The sequence below is a fragment of the Anolis sagrei genome, chromosome 2 (genome assembly GCF_037176765.1).
Source record: "Anolis sagrei isolate rAnoSag1 chromosome 2, rAnoSag1.mat, whole genome shotgun sequence".
NCBI classification, from domain to species: Eukaryota; Metazoa; Chordata; class Lepidosauria; order Squamata; family Dactyloidae; genus Anolis; species Anolis sagrei.
Genome location: NC_090022.1, coordinates 213,628,130 through 213,650,701, shown reverse-complemented (window position 1 = coordinate 213,650,701; position 22,572 = coordinate 213,628,130). Strand labels below are relative to the sequence as shown.

At 40.9% G+C, this 22,572-nt stretch overlaps 1 protein-coding gene across 3 annotated transcripts in view; it reads left to right on the top strand.

Annotated features, from left to right (window-relative positions):
* CCDC171 (coiled-coil domain containing 171) overlaps positions 1-22,572 on the top strand; it is a 217,845-nt gene that overhangs the window by 93,651 nt on the left and 101,622 nt on the right. For 2 of the 3 annotated variants that reach the window (XM_060762416.2, XM_060762417.2), the window contains 4 exons: positions 1,924-2,040; positions 10,922-11,148; positions 11,724-11,906; positions 13,527-13,712. In XM_060762416.2, coding sequence (XP_060618399.2) covers positions 1,924-2,040; positions 10,922-11,148; positions 11,724-11,906; positions 13,527-13,712 — 713 coding nt within the window. The remainder of the gene's footprint in view (positions 1-1,923; positions 2,041-10,921; positions 11,149-11,723; positions 11,907-13,526; positions 13,713-22,572) is intronic. The other variant, XM_067464374.1, reaches the window with a different exon arrangement.

The following is a 22,572-nucleotide window of genomic DNA, read 5'->3' as shown; positions in this document are numbered from 1 at the left end:
TCATTCCCAATGGGAATTCATTCTCACCTGTTCAATAGTTTGCTTTAACTATGATGTAGCATTTTATCAATATTCCAATTAAATGTGGTCAACACTAGATATATCCACAGTTTCCAAACCCACTTCAAACTGTTGTTGTGAGAGCAATCCTAATATTTATTCACCATGGCAAATGTTACTCCACATCATGGTAATAACAAATCAACTTGATTGAATAGGGAGCGGGAGTGAAACATGTTTCTTTTTTCTATTTATGTTCTGTGTTGCTTCATGAGTCCTGTGACAATGAAACTAAATCCTATTTCAATTTTGTGTCAGAGTCATCCCTCTGTCATCTGATTGATTAAAAGTGATGTGATTAATAAAATTCCATTTTGATATGATGCAGCAGGCTTTTGTGTGTAGTCAGCACCTTAATGACAATAATATTATTTTATCTTTGTCCATGCAACAAGATGATTACTCTGTTATATTGAGAATCTATCGTGTCACTGTCTAGTCAGACAGCAACCCATTGTGTCTTGTTAACTTTTGAACAAAATCATTGTCTTGAGTACAATGATTTCAGATAAAGCTTGATGGAACTTAAAAAGGTTCCAGCCATAGCCGGTCCTGCTTGATGACTATTATCCTAATTGAAGATATCATGTGGCCACTAATAATAAATTTCATATAATAACTTTATTTTTGTAGCCTGCCGCCATCTCCCCGAAGGGACACTGGGTGGCTTACATGGGAAGTAAGCCTATGTAGATGTACATGGGGATGAAGCCCAGTTGCAACACATTTATGCAATAGTTTTCATTTATTTATTGTTTGGTTAAAAATATGAAAATGCTTGCATTTTAGTAATTAAATATATTGCTTGAAAGAACTTTGTCACTAATAACAATAGGAAAAACGGGAGTCTAGGAAAAACAGCAACTTTAGTTCAGATTTTACTTGAATTTTTTTCCACTGTCTAAATATTAGTTGCTCGGAGAAAACCAATGGCTTTTATGATGCTGGAGGAAATTATAATAACAAGTACTACTACTTTAAAAAGCTCATTTCCTCCTGGAGCTACAATCTTAATCCTCCCTCCATTGTGACTGCAAACTGGATTCATTGAGCTTCAACTACTTTATTGTCTGTTCAACTGCTTGAACAGACTGCGCTCTGGCACCATGAGATACAGAGCCAACCTTAAGAAGTGGGGCCATAAAGTGGAATCCACGACATGCGAGTGTGGAGAAGAGCAAACCACTGACCACCTGCTGCAATGCACCCTGAACCTTACCACATGCACAATGGAGGACCTCCTTGCGGCAACACCAGAAGCACTCCAAGTGGCCAGATACTGGTCAAAGGACATTTAATCAACTACCAAACTTGCAAATTTTGTGTTTTGTCTGTCTGTTTGTTTTGTTCTGTTAGAAATGTAATACAATTGACTGGTTGCCCTGACACGACAAATAAATAAAGAACTTCTTTATATGTAATGTAGAAGCATGTTTAGGTAGGATAATTTACAAGTTGAATGTGAACTTTAGAGTGTAAATAATGAGAAATTGTAACAGGATCTTGCTTTTAATTTTTTTAAAATACAAAATTCTAGCTTTTTCAAATTTAGATTTGAAATTCATTGCAAATCTTGGTTGCAGGATTGTAACAGTTTTCAGTTTGGTTGCCAGCACTGGACTGGATATCTTCCCCTTTTCATATGGAAAATGTTCTGAGAGCATGGCAATCTCCCCCAATGTGAAAGGTGATGAACTGAAAAATGTCACATGGAAGCAGCATTTATAAAACAAATTAATGTAACCTAAAATGTCCTTGAAAAACGTTATGTCATTGCCTGTGGTTTCAAAACCCGGGTAGTATTTTTGACATTTTTTAAAAATAAAACTTTAATTTGTATTTTTGTACTCACTGGTAATGCAGGGCATCAGAAGGAGCAGATCCGATCCCTCCAAGCATTCAATTGGTTTACCAGTCACGACCTTCTTGCTGCAGTCCTTAGTTCTATGATGGAGCTACAGGAAGTAGTTGGCAAGACAGGTAATGTCTTACATTTTCCTTTTTGAACATGTTTTGGGTATCCTTTACATGTTAGACAAAGTATTGATGTCACTGTTGTGTACTCCTCTTCTGAGGCGGAGGAGGTAGAACAGAAGGCTGAAGATGTAGGAGTTGGAGATTTGGGGCCAAGTGTTGAGGAGGAAGAAGAAGGTGATGAAAATATACTGCCGGCTCCTACGTTTCAGGAATGCTGAAGGGCGAAAGAAGAAAGGAGAAAGTCAGCTAGAATTGCTGCAAGGATGCTGAGCAATCAGACCTTGCCCTAGGAATACCTGTGCTGGGAGCTGAGGGCTATAAATCAGCAGTAAAGCAAGTGGTCAATGCTGGCAGCAACTGTTCCACTTAGTGCTTCTGTGCTCTGGTTTCCTTGCTTACAGCTCCAGTGTCTTCAGAGTGCCTCACAAAGACTTTTTGCCAAGGATTCTTGTTTCATATCTGATATAAGACTTTTGTTTAATATCTGATATAAGACTTTTGATATAAATCGACATGTTCTGTTTTTCAAGGCATCAAGGCATCTGCATGGAGCCCCAAGTGCCACAATGGGTTAAACCCTTGTGCTGGCAGGACTACTGACCGACAGGTAAATGGTTCGAATCCGGGGAGAGCGGGTTGAAGTTCCTCTGTCAGCTCCAGCTCTCAATGTGGGTAGATGAGTGAAGCTTCCCACAAGGATGGTAAAACATCAAACATCTGGGTGTGTCCTAAACAAAGTCCTTGCAGATGGTGAATTCTTACACCAGAAGCAACTAGCAGTTTCTCAAATCGTTCCTGACATGAAAAAAAGGCACCTGCGATCTAGTGTTAACTTTTGTTTTTGCTCTCTTGCTTCTCAACTGAAAAAGGATACATCTCTAAGAAGTTCTATCTTCTTCAAAACCTCATTTTTATAAGCTACTAGCCATGCCCTGCCACATGTTGCTGTAGCCCAGTCTGTGTATATGTGTTTTGTATGTGTATATATGTGTATACACATATACATATTTGTGTATATGTGTATATATGTGATACCTCACTACCTCTGAGGATGCTTGCCATAGATGCAGGCGAAACGTCAGGAGAGAATGCCTCTAGACCATGGCCATATAGCCCGAAAAAACCTACAACAACCCAGTACATATGTGGTTTTGCGCATGAGTTGTAATGTATTTTATTTTTGGCTTTTTAAGTCTCTTCCGTTGTGTTTTTCAGTGTTTTTTGAGTGATGGTCACTCATTGGCCTGATAGGTGTCTTGTGTCCAAATTTGGTGTCCATTCGCCCAGTGGTTTTTGAGTTATGTTAATCCCACAAATGAACATTATATTTTTATTTATATAGATGGTGCAAATAAGCCATGATCTAAAGAACAGAACAACTAATTACATGCCAGGGATTTCTTTTTAAACAGCTGGCAACTGTGTTGGACCAGATTTTTGAAACCGTAGTTTCAAATGAGATTGAAATGGTGCTGAAGCCAGCTGTTTGAAGATATAAAGTAAAGTCCCCCATTGGGCAAATGCAGTCCATTGGGTGCACCAAAAGTAGCTTTTCGGATCCAAGCCATAGAATTTATTCTTACATAAAGGTTGTAGCATTTTAACATTATAATACAGCTTAGCATTAAGTTTATTTGAACAGCCGCAATGTGATCGGTTGTAACTTCAGTTGAGTTTCCAAAGCTCACGGTGAACCTTTTGACACATAAACATCAATAAGGAGTTCAGCTCTTCCTCCTTATATGGTTTTACTAAAAATAAAACAAAATGCAGACAACCTTTCTCTTGTAGCCTGAGTAAGGTTTGTCACTTTTCATTGGTTTTCGCTTCATTTGTTTAATAAAGACTTTATTGCTCTTTGTACTGTAACTGTATTGGTGTAAGACATTTCTCACATACTCATCCCGACATAAATTATTTAGTGCTTTTACTGTAATTCCTTGATAGTTGCAGCCATATACTTAAAGTGTATATATTCTTTTCCCTCTGGTTATAGATATAGCAGAATACAGTACCTTGTGGGATTGCATTGTATTCTCATTTCACCTCTCAAAGCTGTGAATGATTCTAACCCACACATTTCTTTGCTTTAGTCAAAACCATTATTCATTAAAAATTAACCAGAGGTGATGCTTGGCTTTTAGAAAAGTGTATGCTTTCTGATTGTAGAAATGTTTTCTCTCCTGCCTGTTTCTTTTCAAATCTCGCTGGTAATTTTAAAAAACAGGAGTGGTACCATACTAGACTGGAAGTTGTTTTGTGTATGTAAAGTTCAGACTTCTGATTTTAAATTGAAATGGCACAATCATGCACTATTGATTCATTCTTGCTGTATGGTATCATAGGCACTTGATAAATTTTGCCTACAACCCACGTCAAGGGAAGTTCGCTATAAACAAAAAGTAAGCCCATTGTCAAGCTTAATTAGCTAATTAATCCCACCTTGCTGCCAAAGCCCCGGCATAACTGTATGGAGCTATTCCCGTGTTTCCAAAGGATCTTTTTATTTGTGCGGCTGAAACAGCAGTCTTCTCATAGCACTAAGCAAATCACTTTTGAAACGGAGAGGACTTCCAAAACCCAGTTTGTAATATGGTATGTGGGGTCCTTTATTCAACAGCAGTCAAGTTTAAAAACAAAACTTAAACCAAATCCCAGTCAGCATGCCTAAACTCTGGAGTGTACCTAATACGGTCCCTTGGATCTCCGCCAATGCAACATGAACTCTCAATAGACTTTGTTCCACACGCAAGGTTTCTATATAAGCAAATGCTTATATAGAAAACAAACTGAATCAGTTGTGTCCTACTAATTTAGCTAGATCAGTAGTTCTCAACCTTCCTAATGCTGCGACCCCTTAATACAGGTTCATCATGTTGTGGAGACCCCCAACAACAACATTATTTTTGTTGCTACTTCATAACTGTAATCTGGCTACTGTATAAATTGTAATATCAATATCTGATATGCACGATGTAGTTTCATTCACTGGACTACATTTGGCACAAATATCCAATATGCCCAAATTTGAATACTGGTAGAGTTGGGGAGGGGATTGATTTTATTATTATTATTATTATTATTATTATTAACTTTATTTGTACCCCGCTAGCATCTCCCGAAGGACTCGATGCGGCTTACACAGGCCGAAGCCTCAAAACACAATACAATAAAAAACGTAACACAACAATAAACAAAGCAAATCAAAACAATTAAGCAAAACAACAACAATGGCAATACATCAAGACATTATTTAAAACTGGCTCGGCCGGTGCAATGGGGTACAGGGTTAAAAGTGCTGAAATGGTAGGAGGAACGTAGGATAAAAGTGCGGTGTGCAGCAACATTAGTTGTGCTAAAGTGCTACTATGGCTTGGGATGGGGGTTCCTATTCTGAGAAGGCACAGCGGAACAGCCAAGTTTTTAAATTCCTTCTGAAAACTGCTAAGGTAGGGGCCTGTCGGAGATCTTTTGGAAGGGCGTTCCAAAGTCGGGGGGCCGCCACAGAGAAAGCCCTGTCCCGTGTCCCCACCAAGCGCGCTTGCGACGTGGGTGGGATCACGAGCAGGGCCTCCCCAGATGATCGAAGTGAGCGTGTGGGCTTGTAGATGGAGATGCGGTCGCGCAGGTAGGGTGGTCCCAAACCGTTTAGGGCTTTGTAGGTAAGCACCTGCACCTTGAATTGGGCTCGGAAAATAAATGGCAGCCAATGGAGCTCCTTAAACAGAGGGGTAGACCTCTCTTGATAATGAGCCCCAGTTAGCATCCTAGCCGCTGCCCGCTGGACCAATTGAAGTTTCCGAGCCGTTTTCAAGGGCAGCCCCACGTAGAGCGCATTGCAGTAGTCCATTCTAGAGGTGACCAAGGCATGGACCACCCCGGCCAGATCAGCCTTCACGAGGTATGGTCGCAGTTGGCGCACAAGTCTCAGTTGCGCAAAGGCCCTCCCGGACACCGCCGACACCTGAGCCTCAAGTGTAAGCGAAGAATCCAAGAGGACACCCAAACTGCGGACCTGTGGCTTTAGGGGGAGTGTAACCCCGTCCAGCACAGGTAACCACCCTATACCCCGATCCGGTTTACGATCGACCAGGAGGACCTCTGTCTTGTCGGGATTGATCTTCAGCTTGTTCTTCCTCATCCAGATCGACACAGCGGCCAGGCACTCGTCTAGCACATGAGGAGCCTCCTTGGAATTAGGTGGAAAGGAGTAGTAGAGTTGTGTGTCATCCGCATAAAGATGGCACCCAACTCCAAAACTCCGGATGACCTCTCCCAGCGGTTTCATGTAGATGTTGAAAAGCATGGGCGACAGAATAGAGCCTTGCGGGACCCCACAGGTCAAAGGCCAGGGGTCAGAGCAGGCGTCTCCCAGCTTCACCATCTGGGTGCGTCCCTCCAGGAAGGACCGGAGCCACGACAGAACCGCGCCCCCAAGGCCCATCCCAGAGAGACGACCCAGAAGGATACCATGATCGATGGTATCGAAAGCCGCTGAGATGTCCAGGAGAACCAGCAGAGTCACACTCCCCCTGTCCAGCTCTCTGCGGAGGTCATCCACCAAGGCGACCAAGGCTGTCTCGGTGCCATGACCAGGCCTGAAGCCAGACTGTGACCGATCTAGGTAGTTGGTATCGTTTAAGAAACTCTGGAGCTGGGAGGCGACCACCCGCTCCAGCACCTTACCCAAAAAAGGGAGGTTGGAGATTGGCCTGTAGTTACTCAGCACCGTGGAGTCAAGGGAGGCTTTTTTGAGGAGTGGACAAACCACAGCCTGTTTCAGACCAGATGGAAAAAACCCTTGCTCCAACGATGCATTGATAATCAGTACAAACCAATCAAGCAACCCCTCCCTGGCTGATTTAATGAGCCAAGATGGGCATGGGTCTAGAGGTGAGGTGGTCGCCCTCACAGCCCCAAGAACCTCCTCTACGGTTTCAGGAAGAACAAGCCTAAAAGAATCCCACAAAATTGGACAAGCAGATGCCTCCGTCACCTCTTCAGGCACTGCGATGAAATTGGAGTCAAGCTCAAGGCGTATTTGAGCGACTTTATCTGCAAAATGGTGTGCGAAATCGCGACACCGAGCTGCTGGGTCATCAGTGACCTCCTCCACCACAGGTAGGTGGAGGAGTTCCCCCACGACCCGAAACAGCTCCGATGATCTATTTGCTGCAGACGCTATCCGGGTGGTCGTGAATGATTTCCTGGCCGCCCGTATAGCCACGGAGTATGCCTTAAGAGAGGCTTTAGCCCGTGCTCGATCAGACACGTCACGAGATTTCCTCCATTTGCGCTCTAGCCCCCTTCTCGTGTGCTTCATCACAGTCAGCTCCCCGGTGAACCAGGGAGATGGCCTGTCACGACGCAACGAGATGGGGCGTTCGGGTGCGATCACATCTAACGCCCTGGACATCTCCCCATTATAGAGAGTCACCAAGGCGTCGATGGAATCGCCAGGCTCCAAGGCAGGAAGAGCCCTAAGATTCCTCAGGAATCCGTCCGGATCCATCAGTCTCCTAGGGCGGACCATTTTAATCTGTCCTCCACCCCTGCGGAGGTTTAGAGACGCAGCCAGTCTAAAAGAGATCAGATAATGATCAGACCATGACACCGGAAGGATGTTTTGATCTTCCGCTCTGATCGTTTCGTTGTCCGCCACAAAAACCAGGTCAAGAGTATGTCCAGCTTGATGAGTGGGGCCAGATATTATCTGTGACAGTCCTATGGTCGTCATGGAGGCCATAAAGTCCAGAGCTGCGCCAGATAGGGTGGTTTCAGCGTGGATGTTAAAATCTCCCAGCACCACCAGGCGCTGGGAGACCAAGGCCGAATTAGAAACCACCTCCGCTAGCTCAGACAGGGAATCTACTGGGTCGCGGGGTGGGCGGTACACCAGCAGGAACCCCACACTGTCACGGCTCCCCACTTTCAAGTGGACACACTCAAACCTAGAAGTCTGCGGAACAGCGCATCTGATCACGGCGATGGATTGCCGAAAGACTACTGCGACCCCTCCTCCCCGCCCCCCTTGTCTGGCCTGCTGATGCACTCCAAAACCTGGTGGGCACAACTGAGAGAGATTTACACCCCCCAGTTCGTCCAGCCAGGTCTCGGTGATGCATGCCAGATCCGCCCTCTCATCCAGGATCAAGTCCTGGATGGCCGCGGTCTTACCATTAACGGATCTGGCATTAATCAGCAGGACCTTAAGACCAAGGGGGCTGCCAAGGAGCCTACCACTACCCACCTTTTCCAGGGTCGCAAAGACTCTGTTGCGCTTCTCCCTGGGATGTTTATGACCCACAAATCTCCTCCCCCACACGACTTGAATGGCACCCCCTTCCTCCGGAACCTCCCCCCTCCCTACATGGCCGGGATCTAGTCAGCTCCCAGAAGAGAAAGTCGGGCTGGGAAATAATCTCCCTTGGGCGTTAGGTAAGGGTGATTCTGATGTTGAGGTAGATAATGAGACATCAAGGGAGCTGAGTGGGCTAAATAAGGGAAGGGTTCTCGAGCGGAGAAGCGTGGCTGGCTGGGAGGGGGCGACCGGGGCAGATGGGGTCTCAAAGTGGTACGAACCAAGAGGGGGGGCACTAACTGGGGAGCTAGTTGTGGAGTTCGGATTTTGTCATTTGGGAGTTGTAGATGCTGGGATTTATAGTTAACCTACAATCAAAGAGAACTCTGAACTCCACCAATGATGGAATTGAAGCAAACTTGGTACACAGAATTGCTATGACCAACAGAAAATACTGGAAGGGTTTGATGGGCATTGACCTTGAGTTTTGGAGTTGTAGTTCACCTACATCCAGAGAGCACTGTGGATTCAAACAATGATGGATCTGGAGCAAACTTGGCACAAATACTAAATATGCCAAAATGTGAACACTGGTGGAGTTTGGGGAAAATAGACCTTGACATTTGGAAGTTGTAGTTGCTGGGATTTATAGTTCACCTACAATCAAAGAGTATTTTGAGCCCCACCAATGATAGAGTTGGGCCAAACTTCCTACACAGAACATCCATGGCCAAAAGAATTTGCTGTGTTTTCTGATGGTCTTTGGTGACCCCTCTGACACCCCTTCGTGACCCCCCTAGGGTGAGAAATGCTGAGTTAGATGGTTCTTTGGTTGCACATGGAAAGAGGTTTCTGGGAAGCAAATTCCTCTTCTGTTTTGCCTGAACCCCTTTGTTTTTGTTCCTCCTGCTACAAGTGTGTGTATGGGGGAGATAGATTGCCTTGAAAATGCCCCTTGATAGGTTTTCTACTCTAAACTTCAGGACACTATTTTAATTCTCTGCAGCAACAGGAGATCTGGAATTCTCCTGCATGTAAATAAGCTCCGCCATGGTTGTCATCTTACCCTGATAGTATCACAAGACAAGTAATGACAGATTAAGACCTGACTTGCAGAGGGGAAACTAAATTACAAGACTTTTATTAAGGCATAAATAAACCTATTAACCGTTATCTGGAATACCAATTAGTAGAAGGAGCACTGACAATTTTATTTATCAACATTAAACACAATTATTAATTACAGACCTGACGAATCTAGCAGTAAGCAGAACATGTTGGGTGTGCTGGGGCCTTAAGCCCATTATATGAGAAGGATGATTACCAAAATCCTATGGGGAAATAAGTAATTGTAGTTGTAAAATTTTAATTGCCTTGGAATAAGGTAAATTATATTCTCTTGTCTCAGAATATAAATAGTATGGCAATAAGGTACCAAGCCTCAGTAGTTTTAAGCAGCAAATGATTTAGACATCTAAGCTGTCAGGAAAGAAAGGGAAACTGTTATAAATTTGCAGCAATGACTTACCTTCTGCTTTTGAATGAGTCACATTCACTGATATTTATTTGTAGATTTTAGTCTGCTTACACAACAGGCCTGGGGTGTCATATATTGCAACCTATGGATTAATGAAGGGGAAAGGATGTTGTATTGGAAGAGAGCATAAAACCATTTCTCATTAGGAAAACCATGATTTTTCTCGTGCCTAAGCCCGTTCTTGCATATGTGTATGTAATTTCAGTGCAAGTTGAGCAGAATTAAGTTTTTTTCATGTCAGGAGTGACTTGAGAAACTGCAAGTCGCTTCTGATGTGAGAGAATTGCCCATCTGCAAGGACATTGTTTAGGGGATGCCCGTATGTTTGATGTTTTACCATCCTGTGGGAGGCTTCTCTCATGTCCCTACATGGGGAGCTAGGCTGACGATGGGAACTCACCCTGCTCCCGGTATTCAAACCACTGACCTTTCGATCAGCAGTTCAGCCGGCACAAAGGTTTAACCAATTGCACAATCAGGGGCTCCTAGTAGAATTAAGTGTTGGCATATACAGACTTGACAGGGCTTCTCTTTCTGCTGGCAAAATTGTCCCATTGCGTAGGGATTTCTACCAAGGTAAATGGTGCCAGGATTTGGCAGATTATGCTCCTGTTTAAAGCATGTGGCACCTATCACTGGTTCAGGTGCAAAGTTCCAGTAGCCCTTTGTACACTGAAAAAGTGCATGGATGCAAATCTATTATTAGTACCAATTCCCAATTATAAGTACTGAAAGTAGTATGGGTTCAGCAAGCTTATACAGTGTTTTCTGCAAACCGTTTTCAAAAGATCCATTTTGAGAATTGCTTTAAAATTCATCCATTGTCATCGTGTTCCTAGAAGTAAGTGTTCAAATGTATCCAGTCTGGTATGGTTGGGATTGGAACTTTATTTCCATGTTTGGATGGGAAGGTATTGCATATGGTAAATGTCTGGAGCGCTTTCTTTCGCTGCTTTTTGTATGACATATTTCCAGCCTTTTTATATTCACAAAACCTAAACTTAGCCTCACCCCACTCATGGATGTTATTTCTGTTCCTTTTAAAGATCTGAATTCCTGGCTTTCAGGACATTTACTCACCAGCGCAGCAAGAAATTCTTTTTCAAAATTCATGGACAAGCTTTGTCTTGTGATGGAAGTTGCTCCAGCAGGTAGCAGCCGAAGTATTACCTACGCAGAGAACGACTCCTTGGTTCAGAAGTTGGCTCGTGGGCTTCATAAAATAAATGCACAGGCTCTTAAAGCAGGCTTGAGCGACAGAGGCCCTGTTACGGTTTGTATGAAGGCACACAACACCCATTGCTCGAGCTCAGAAATAATATTTTTTTATATTTTTGTAGTAGCCATCACGTTTTTCAGTCTTTACAGTGAAACTGGAGAATTGCAAGGAAATTGTAGTATTATTTAAACCAAACCTGCTATGGATAATACTTCTAATACTTGTATTTCAAATTAATTTTCTTAGATCACTTCCAGCCTTGTGTTGTATTCAAGGCAATGTTCAATCTTGTTTCGAAATACTACTGCAAGTGCAATTCATACTAATTATGTTAAAATGCAGGAATTGTCTACATACTTAGTCTGAGTATTGTTACAAAATATGTTCTGTCTCTGTCCCCCAAAGGGCTAAATGTTTCTTCAATATCATTTCCTTTCAAGTTCAATGTCCAAAAAATATCCCTCTAATATGTGTTTATTTTTTAGTAAGAGTAGTACACTTCAGTTTGGTATGTAAACTCAGAAAGGAGGCTTCGTTTTCATTTGCCCAGGCATTAAATGCTGTTGATTTACTGCCTACTCAGCACTTTCTACAGCTAAACAACATTGTTTCCGTTTTTTTACTACCAGAAAAGCATAGCATCCTTGCAGAAGCAAATATTTGAATTTACACAAAGGCTGCATACAGCAGAAGTGGAGCGGCGGTCACTGCGCTTAGAGCTCACAGAATTCAAACGGAATTTGAATGAGATGAAGAAAGAGGCTGACAAAGCCCAGAGCCTGCAAGAGCAATTAAATGTGTTTAAGCAATCTGTAAGTATATTTGATTTGGAAGGATTGGGAGGGGGGGAACAAGCAGGTTCTGAAGGAGAGACTTCCTTTTACTCCTTTTTGCTTCACTATTCCTTAGAAAACCAAATAATACAACCAGCCTACCCTTACATTCTCTCTCCTCACAAACCCTATGTCTCATAAATATGTCCCAGCTGTGAATCAGGTATATTAAAAGGAGAGGAACAAATGCCTCTTTCCATAGGATTCTTTATGTCTCGGAATAAGATAGGTTGAGTAAATAATCAAGTCTCATCTTCAACAAAGCCGATCTCCCCAACTGCGGTATCCAAAATAATTCTATTCATGCAGCTAGAGTATTTGAGTTTGAAAACTCAAATTGTATGCTAACATCACCCAGACAAATATGTTTTATGTACTCCCACTTTGCTTTTATATGGCTCATATCATTGCCAACTGCTGACATATCCTCGAAGAATACAGGGGCTATTTTACACATTGCAAAATACCTACATGCAGGACAACTCTTGTCTGTGAGGCTAACAGAGGCGGAGGGCTTCTTGAGTTTGGTAATTTTTGTTTTGGGGTGGAGGAGGCTGCTGAGCAAAAGATGCTGCACTTACTGTGGGAAATCCAGTCGTTCAGGAATTCCCAGAAGACACACTTGCATTTGCTATCCCAGTTCTCAGGTTGGCCTATTAATTGTATGTGTGGACGTCTTTCCTAGATAGACTTTTTGTAATGAGTATAAAAGCCCTCGGGGACATTTTCGTGTGAGGTCTGCAGGCTTCCTGGAACTGTGGGATTCCTTCAGCCCCTCAGTCTAGGAAAATGACAATTCCTCTCATACTTTAGAAATAATTTCAACGGAAAGAAGAAAAACAAAAATGAAATGCGTTGAGAATATTAGTTACTCTCTCTCAATATATTTCATGACAGATTTTCCTATAAATGTGCATTTCTAATACCTTTTCTATTAATGTTTGTCTATAGTTGGTACAGACAGGTGTAGAAAGCCAACCTGCCAGTAGATGGTGATAGGAAATGACTGTTTTATAATTTCGTCTCCAAGCTTGAATCCTGTTCCAACTTAAACATTAGTTCTACTTCCTGGATTTGCTGTTTTAATTAGCCAAACAAGTGTACACCTTGTTTTGATTTATTATCTGTTTTGATTTATTAGATTGTCTTTTGCAATATTTAAATTGGCAAGAGTGGACATAGATCAGTGCTTAATTTTACTAGGTTTCTGACTCATTTTTCTAAAATATTGTACATACTGTAAGAAACCAAATAAGGAATACCTGTATTCAAATTAATTGTATTTGGTAAAAAGTAATTCATTTGTTTGACTTCAGGCATTAACAGGAGTAATATGCAAGAAGAACCTTCTTTAGTTCACATTTATATTCCTCTATATTTTCGTTGGGAGAAAAAAAAAGACCCGGCGAATAAAGATCACCTGGCATTAGCATTGTATAATGGTCCTGAGTTGGGAAAGACTGCCTCTAGGGTAGAGGTATTGAGTGTTTTAAAACTTTTGCATTACTATGTTGCATACAGGCAAGTGGGATGCTGAAAGTCAAGTGTATAAACAATGCTGCTCTTTCATGACAGAACACAATTTATTTCCTTTATCAGAAATTGATCACCCACGAGAGGTTTGAAAGTGCATGTGAGGAGCTAAATAATGCATTACTTCGGGAGCAGCAGGCCCAAATGCTCTTGAATGAACAGGCACAACAACTACAGGAGTTGCAGTATAAACTGGAATTACATTCCTGTGAAGAAGCAGACAAAAACCATACCTTAAGTGAAGCTGTAAAGGTAGGAGCACAGTGTTTCTTCTCAAAGATGCTATCCTTGCCTCAGTACAAGATTTCAGCTTTGCCGTCTTTAGAACACCTTCTGTTTGAACACATTAAGGTCACTAATGTGAACATGGTCACAGGCCGGGAAATACCCTGAAGCCACTTTAGAGAGCATTCTGGCACACTTTGATGTATTTTATCAACATACACAGCCGTATCTTCTCCGGCTTTAAGATGCACTCAGATAAACAAACTTTGAATTATGGGGTTTTTTTTTCTGACCCAGTTGTAGTGCATAAACGTGCCTCGTGTCCAAAGGAGAGTTTATGCATGTGCAATAAAGAGTATTTTGCTCAAACAGACAAAGCGGGGGGGGGGGGGGGGGGGGAGTCCTTGGAATAGAAGAAACGTTAGATAAAAAAGATAAAACAAATATTCTGTATATTGTGGGGGTATTTTCTGGTCCTTGCAAAATCCAGCTCTCACCTGCAGGATTCAAATGTGGATATGAGGTTATAAAAACAATCATTTCCTATCATCATCTACTAACAGGATAGTTTTGTATGTATTAATGAAGCCCATTTTAATTTTGGTGGGTAGACCCAATCAATATTTTGCTGAATAATTATATGGACCATTTTTTTGTTCCAGTACATAACATGGTCTAGTCTAGATAGATAGAATGATAGATAGATAGATAGATAGATAGATAGATAGATAGATAGAATAGTTTGGCCTAAATCATATACTAATTAATTTGATCTGTGTGCTGTTTTCCACCCAATATTGGATCCAACTTATATGACCTATGAAAGCAGACGTATTAATTCAGTTACTAAGTGGTAAGTCAACACTTCTATGCATTTTATCACTCCAGTCAAATTGAACTCTTTTGTACCAATAGGGTTTTTCTGACTGTAGAAAAAACTGAAAATTTTCACTTATTTCATGTCAAAAGCTTTGCATAAAATAATTATCTAAAACTGATAAAAAATAAAGGGATCACAAACTTCTAGATAGTTTTAGACCAAAAACGGGCCACAGTGACTGCGTTGTCTGTAGTTTTAAACAATTCTTCCTCTGGGTGTGAGGCAGAGCATTGTGGGCAAGCATACAGATGCTGAGTTGTTTGCTCTGCTCCACAGTCGCACAAGGTGGAGGATTATTTTAGGTAGTGCCATTTTGCCAGTTTGTCTTTTGGTCTGGCAACACAGCTTCTGAGTCTGTTCAAGGATTTCCAAGTTGTCCATTCTTGGTTTGCCCCTGGAGGCAGACCCTTGTGGGGGGCCATCCAATCGGAACTGAAAATGGTAAACGGTGGAATTCTGGGGACACTGTTACCTATTGCAGTGGTAACTATGTCTTACAGTAATTTTGGTAAAACGTTATAGTCTGTATGTGGTGTACATGAATCCCACTAAGAGGTGCATATGATATGTATACAATGCACAATTGTATACAAATGGGTATACTACATCTTCACTCCTATCTGAAAAAGAAAGTAATAAATGCTTTCACTTCTGGATAACATGAAGTACATTAAAAAAACATGCTAAGGGCTTTTCAATGATTTTAGATAATATTTAAAAATAAATCCACAATTAAAATGGTATTTTTACAAAGCCTTCAAAGAAAATAGTTGACAGTTACACATTATACACATTGGTCTGGAAGTCATGCAACATATATTAATAATTAGGCAACATTAAGCATTCTGTTATTTTCATCACATAGGTTTAAAACACTGTTGATTAATTTTGCAGCTTTATCGGTTTTGATTATAATCCCATATACTTTTTATCTACCCAGTGGCATATACCATAGAGACATGTACGCTTGCCAATTATGTTTCAAGGTCAGTCAGAACTGAGCACTAGTCTTAGGCTATTTCTTTTATTAGGTGAGAATAATAACTCTTTTGCAAACAAAAGAGTTTGTACTTGTGGTAACCAAATCTGTTCTATTTTACATAGTAAAACTATATTGTTATTTCTGAAAATTCAAGTAAATTTTCATCATTCACCAGTACTAATCTAGTTTTTTTTCTAGATTTTATTTCCTTCAATGGTTCAGGTAACAATACATTCATAAATATAAGAGGTGGATACCAAAGACATACTTCTATCAGAAACACACCATCAGTATACACCAAACAATGAAACTGAAAAAGGAAAAGGGGGAAAAATCAAAGAGACAAGTAATGATAAAGCCTCAGTCAGTTACTGCCTCTGTAAAAAGTATGCTGAAATAACAAGTATCTTGAGCCGATGTCTAAGGACTGAATATGATGGGGCAGGTGGTGTTATTCATTTCAATGAGATGTTCATTCCATTGAGAGAAACAGAATATTTGTAGCTGTGCCTGGTGGATTTGGCCCAGCCAGCATTAGCATTTGATTATTTATTGCCATTGTATGCCTTGTCAGTTAAACACTAATTCTTTCCAATTGATCCTAATCAGAATCTGATTAGTTCAGTTTTTTATTGAATTCGTTCTCAACAATTCACTTCCTAAGCAAATCTCATTGGATATGAGAAAGCAAACACATAAATAGGACTTTTTCATTCTGTAACTTATTTTAGACATTTGACTTCTCACCAGTTACTTTACATATTTAAGTGTAGATGCCCCAGATAATTATGCTATTCATTACAACACTTGCTCAACAGGCAAAGCATGTGTTGCACCCCCTTCTTAAAATGACACAATACAGAGTAAGTCTAATTTTGAAAAACTAGTCTTTTTGGAAGATTAGGAATAAAACAGGTTTTATGCTTGCAGATGCCTATGAATAAATTAATTTTTAGTGATTTGCAAAACAGTGGTATATGGACTTTTGGAAAAAACTAATTGTGTACACACATGGGTGGTACAAAAGAAATTTAAAATGGGAAATAAACTACTCATAAGGAGGTTGTTTCACAAATCTTGGAAAAGGCCTAGGGCATCCTGCAGAATTGTGTCCATTCACTGTTGATGTTTTATGCATGAACCATCATCTTGGTAAGTATTTAATAATGGACTGGGTTTCATTTCCATATGGCTAGCAATTGTTTCATGTGTGAATTTCTCTCAGCCATCATTACAGTGTGATTTTTAGCATTGTAATGCATTTCAGTCACATTTTGTTAGAAAGCAGACTATAAATAAACATAAATATAGTTTTAGTAATAATAATGGTCACACCAACAAGTGCTCGCTTCCATTTATTTTGGGCATGAAATCTACTTTAAAGCTTAGTGTGATCTTTAAAGGAGCTATCCAAAGTGTTGAAACTGAACAAGAGTTCACAGTATATCTGTGTGAGGCTCTCTCACACAAATCAATTAATTAAGCAAAAATAGTACAATGGCTTTGTAGCTGAAATGAAGGGATCTCTACCTTTACTGTGGATTTAAATTTTCAGTTGGCAAGAGACTGGGATTGCATCTAAATGGGCAAAAAAAACAAACAAAAAAAACTCAGCTGCTACAGAATGCAGCACCCGGAGGTGCCGCCCCCTGCCTCTGTGGTACAGTACCCAGGGAAAATGGGATGGCCATGTAAACAGGAGGGCCAATTCTGGTTGAGAACCAGTGCAATTATTTAGAAGTGTGGAGCTGCTAAGCACTTTGCCCTGCATTTGGGGTAATAAAGATCCATGTGGACATCATGGGGCCAATTCCCGTCCAGCCCTCCCTTTATCGTGTCCATGTAGGTATGCCCTGGGAAGTTGGTTATATAGCAAGAACTTTCCAAGAGACTCTACATGACCAACTGAAGCCAAGATGTTTTGACTTGTTACCTTTATGGAATTTTGTCAGCCTGGGTGCTCTGCAGTAGTGACTTGATAATCTTGGCAGATTATATTAGAATGGACAAGGTTCTAGGCTATCAGGGTAGAAACATAAAGTATTTTTCCCTAAATTAAGTTGTATATTTGATTCTACAGGCCTGTTTCCCTGTGGGAAATTTGATTCAGTCTATGACTGAGACTTTTAGTGACCAGATGAATATGTATGTGCCATATTGATCTTCTTTTATGCTCTGATGTTATTTTTAAATGTACTCAACTACTTAACGTTCTCCATCCCAGATCTCTGTACTGAGCTATTAGGTGTAAATTTGGAGCAAATAGGTGAAAACCAGGTTGGTCCTGGAAACCTACTTGGTGACCTTGTCCAAGTCACATTTTCTCAGACTTCTTTCCAAGAAAACCTTATGAAAGGCTTACCTTAGGGTTGTCATAAACGGGAAATGACTTGGAGACACAGAACAACAACAGTTGGGGTACTGGAAGTACAACCAGCACACTTCCTAAACCTAAGGTTAATATAGCCTGGATTTATTATTGGCTAGGAATATTGCATAACATTAAGAAAATCAGTCTTTCACCACATGTATAAACTACTTAGCAGGTAGGGGTCCGCAGATTACTGTATATACTCGAGTATAAGCCTAGTTTTTCAGGCCTTTTTTAAGGCTGAAAAAGCTCCCCTTGGCTTATACATGGGTGAGAGTCCTGGTAGAAATGCATGGGGCTGAAAGAAGGGCTTCTTTCAGCCCCACGCTTTCCTGCCAGGACCCCCACCTATCCATACAGCAACCCAGCTCTCCTTCTTCGCCTTCTCTCTCAGTGCAGCGTGCACCTTCCTCTTGGAGAAGTGCATGCCTTCCTCTCCTCCTCTCTCGGCGCCAGTCTTTCCCACTTTTCCTTATTCATATACACACAGCATTTTCTCCAAAATGTATAGTTAAAATAAACTAAGGATATGTAAGCACATTTACATTGAAGAAGGTTAGAATAATGATTTAATAAGAGTTGGACCGTTTTATCTTAAATTACAATTTTATGTAAATATTCAAAATTTAACCTACTGATGCCTTGATTAATGTAATTTTATTGGTACTTATTTTTATTTTGAAATTTACCAGTAGCTGCTGCATTTCCCCAAAAAAAGTTTCCCCAGGTTTTTTGTGATAAAATTAGGTTCCTTGGCTTATATTCGGTCGGCTTATACTTGAGTATATACTGCATTTTCATGTTCTAATCTGATAAAATATGGGAGGCAGATTTAAGAGTGTTTTTTGCCTGCTTTTAAAGTCATTTGATGAAAGGCTAATACTGTAGTGTAGTAGAATTATCATAGAGATGTTGACTAATTCAGAAAATAAATTTGGGGCTTTCGTTCACCATCTCCCACGAGTATTTCTTTTTCCTTGCCCCCAGAGAAACAAGCTAGATTTAGAATACTCAAAGCAGTGTTGTTGATTGCTAGTAACTGTGTTGTCACTTTGGCAAGAAAGAGCAATTCTAAACACTGTATCTATTAAATTAAAAGCTGTTGTTCATTAAAGAACATAATGCTGTTGATTATTCATTAGTGTACAAGTTAATAGTAAACTGTTAATCAAATTTATCATGTTAAAGCAAGCTAGAGAGGGAGAGTTCCCTTCTGAATTGTTGGAGACAAAATTTCATAATTCATTAATTAGTTAAAGGCTTTAGTTGTTTCAAAAGTTTTGTATAATACATATTCTCAGCACCTAAATAATTGATAGAAACTGGATGTTCTGTTGTAATTTCCACCTGCCTTTCTTTCAGAACAAGAGTAATTCATTGATCCGCCTCAATGTCTTTCATTCATAGAAACAATAGTTCACATAAAACATGTTTCTCTACATACTTGAAAGAGAATGGAGAAACGTATACCCTATTATGTTTTCACTATCTGTGATCATTCTCTAGAGTTTTGTTAGAAAAAAGTAGGCAAGTATCTAATTCACATGCCACAGTTTTCCTTTTGCTTTTTTTAAACATGGAACACATCTACATGGGCAGGAAACCCCAGGTTTGGTGTGGAGTGCAGTAGTCAAAGCAATGGTAACCTATGGATGTGAGAGCAGGGCCATAAGGAAGGCTGTGCAAAGGAAGATAGATGCTTTTGAACTGTGGTGCTGGAGGAAAATTCTGAGAGTGCTGAGAAGATCCAACCACTCCATACTTCAGGAAATAAAGTCTGACTGCTCATTGGAGGGAAGGATATTAGAGGCAAATATGAAGTACTTTGGCCACATCATGGGAAGAAAGGAAAGCTTAGAGAAGACAATTATGCTGGGGAAAATGGAAGGAAAAAGGAAGAGGGGCCGACCAAGGGCAAGATGGATGGATGGTATCCTTGAAGTGACTGGCTTGACTCTGAAGGAGCTGGGGGTGGTGGTGGCCGACAGGGAGCTCTAGTGTGGGCTGGTCCATGAGCTCACAAAGGAGTCAGAAGCGACTGAACGAATAAACAACAACAAAAAACTGTATTCTGCATCAGTCCTGGGAGTAGCTTCATTGCCCATCTCCATCCTGTTGTGGAGGTGGGCAACAAATAGAGTCCTAATTGTTTAGCAGGTCTGAACCCTGTTCAGTCCTGCCAGAAGACCGTCTTTACCGTGGTGGTTCTGTTGCAATCAGTGCAGCACCATAGATTCCAAATATCTCCTTGCCCTCCTTGGGCACTATTGCTGATTTTTACAAAGGTGTCCATGTGATTTGGGAATGGGAGTGGAGAAGTGGCAATCTCCCCTCTCTAATTTATGTAGCCACCCTTGTAAACAACAGCAATGGTGCCCAGGGACAGTCAGAAGCTCCATTGCCCTCTCAACAATGGTGGCAGTACTGCTAAGATAGGTATCATCTCCTCCTCCCCACAGTGTGGATTCTGGGGAAAGTGTGGCAGCCATGTGAATAGTGGAGCCGGTTGCAATTCAGAATTGGTCAGTTTTCCCCAAAGTGTGAGGCTGCTCTGGAGCATTCCCTGACTATGGCTAATGTTGTACAAAACAACATTAAGGGTCTTGTCTTAGGGGGAGAAGAGGCTGTGTGTCATGTGGGTGCCATGATGTCAGTTCTCACAAGCCTTGGTTTATGCTGCCCATGTCATCATACCCATGATCAGAAAAGTACTAGACTTTCAATATAGCTTCTTCCTCCTGAGATGAATTTGTGTGAGAATCGAATTTATCTGCACCCAGAAATTATTTTTGGAGATATGTTTGGATCCTCTTACAATATTTTTTGATGGAATGTCATCTAAACAGAAGGCTAAAAAGAGATTTTTGCCTTAGTTTATTTAAAAAATGATATGCCAAAGTTCTCTTTTTGTGTGCATGATTGATGTAAACTCTTCTCTGTAGAACCCTGGGGTTCTTTAGAAACTAAGTGCAATGTTCTTAATGAGAAATCAGTGGTGATGCCTAAATTCTCCTGAAAACTTACCTCCCATGATCGACCTTGATCAACAAACAAATGGGCGGTCACAAATGGGCAGACCTCAGATAAGGATTACCAAACATTCATTCGATATCGCTCGTACATGAGCGTAACTCTGTTGTTGTTGTCCGCATAATTCTGAAGTTCTATGAAATACTGATGCTTGGAATAAACTTAATCTCTCTCACCCAGTACTCTGAGTAAGTTGGACTGAAAACAGTGTAATGATTTGGTAGATCACGTAGCCAAAATTATTGTTTGTTGTCTGTTTGCCTTCCTGATCAGTTTTAGGTCTCATTCCAGCTTCAGATTTCACTTGACAAAAATTTACCCAACAAAACACATTGGAATATAATTTTGCTTGAGTGCAATATGCAGACAGATAAAGTTTTGGGTTGTTCTAAGTTTTTCAGGCTTTTTGGGTATGTTCCGGAAACATTTTCTCCTGACGTTTTGCCTTTTAGGGAGGAAAGATACAAATGAATATTTTGCGCTCTTTGTTTAACCTTTCCAAAATCGGAGGTTGGGGGGGGGGGGGGTTCTGACATTCTCCTAGTCCCACCCCCCTGGTCTCTTCTTTTTAGTTGTTTGTAGAGTGGAAAGCAATGTATTTGTGTATTTCATTTTAGCTGCTCTCATTGTCTGTTTGAGGCAGTGTTGAACAATGACAACATAAATACAGAGGCACCTGATTTCATTTGCACCTTTTAAATATTTCTTAAAACTATATTTTTACCAGTCAGACAAAGGCTTTGGAATCCTTGCTGCAAACTTCCAGATGCTGATTCAAGCATTTCTCATGCTGCACAGGAAGAACAGCCTGCCTCAGGGAAGTGTGCTTGCTACATCAACATTTAACATTTACACAAATGATCAGCCACTGCCAGAAGGGACAAAGAGTTTCATCTATGCTGATGATCATGCCATCACTGCCCAAGCAGCTTTGAAATGGTTGAATAGAAACTCTCTGAAGCTTTAGGTACCCTTACTACCTATTACAGGGAACACCAGCTGATTCCTAATCCATCTAAAATGCAGATGTATGCTTTTCACCTTAAAAACAGACAAGCATCTCAAGCTCTGAGGATTATCTGGGAAGGAATCTCACTGGAGCTTTGCAGCGCATCCAAATACCTGGAAGTTTGCCTGGCCCATGCTCTGACTTACAAGAAGCACTGCTTGTCTATCAAGTAAAAAGTGGGCACAACCTGGAGATCACAACCAGACACAGTGAAGAGACATCTGCCCTTGCACTTTGCTACTCTGAAGCTGAATATGCATGTTTAGAGTGGAACATATCTCACCACCTTAAAATAGTGGATGTGGCATTTAGTGAGACATGCTGCATTATCACAGGATGTCTACGTCCCATACTACTAGAGAAATTACACTTTTGAGACAGCATTGCACCACCTGACATCCACCAGGATGTAGCAGCCAAAAATGAAACAACCAAGGCAGTGAGTGACATCTCCAGGCCATCCCCTGTTTGGATATCAGCCAGCACGCCAACCCCTTAAATCAAAAAATAGCTTTCAAAAATCTACAGAGATATTCACAGTAACACCTCAGCAAGCAGGAGTCCAAAGTGGCAGGATAAAACCTGGAACATCAATCCATAGCTGATACCGAATGA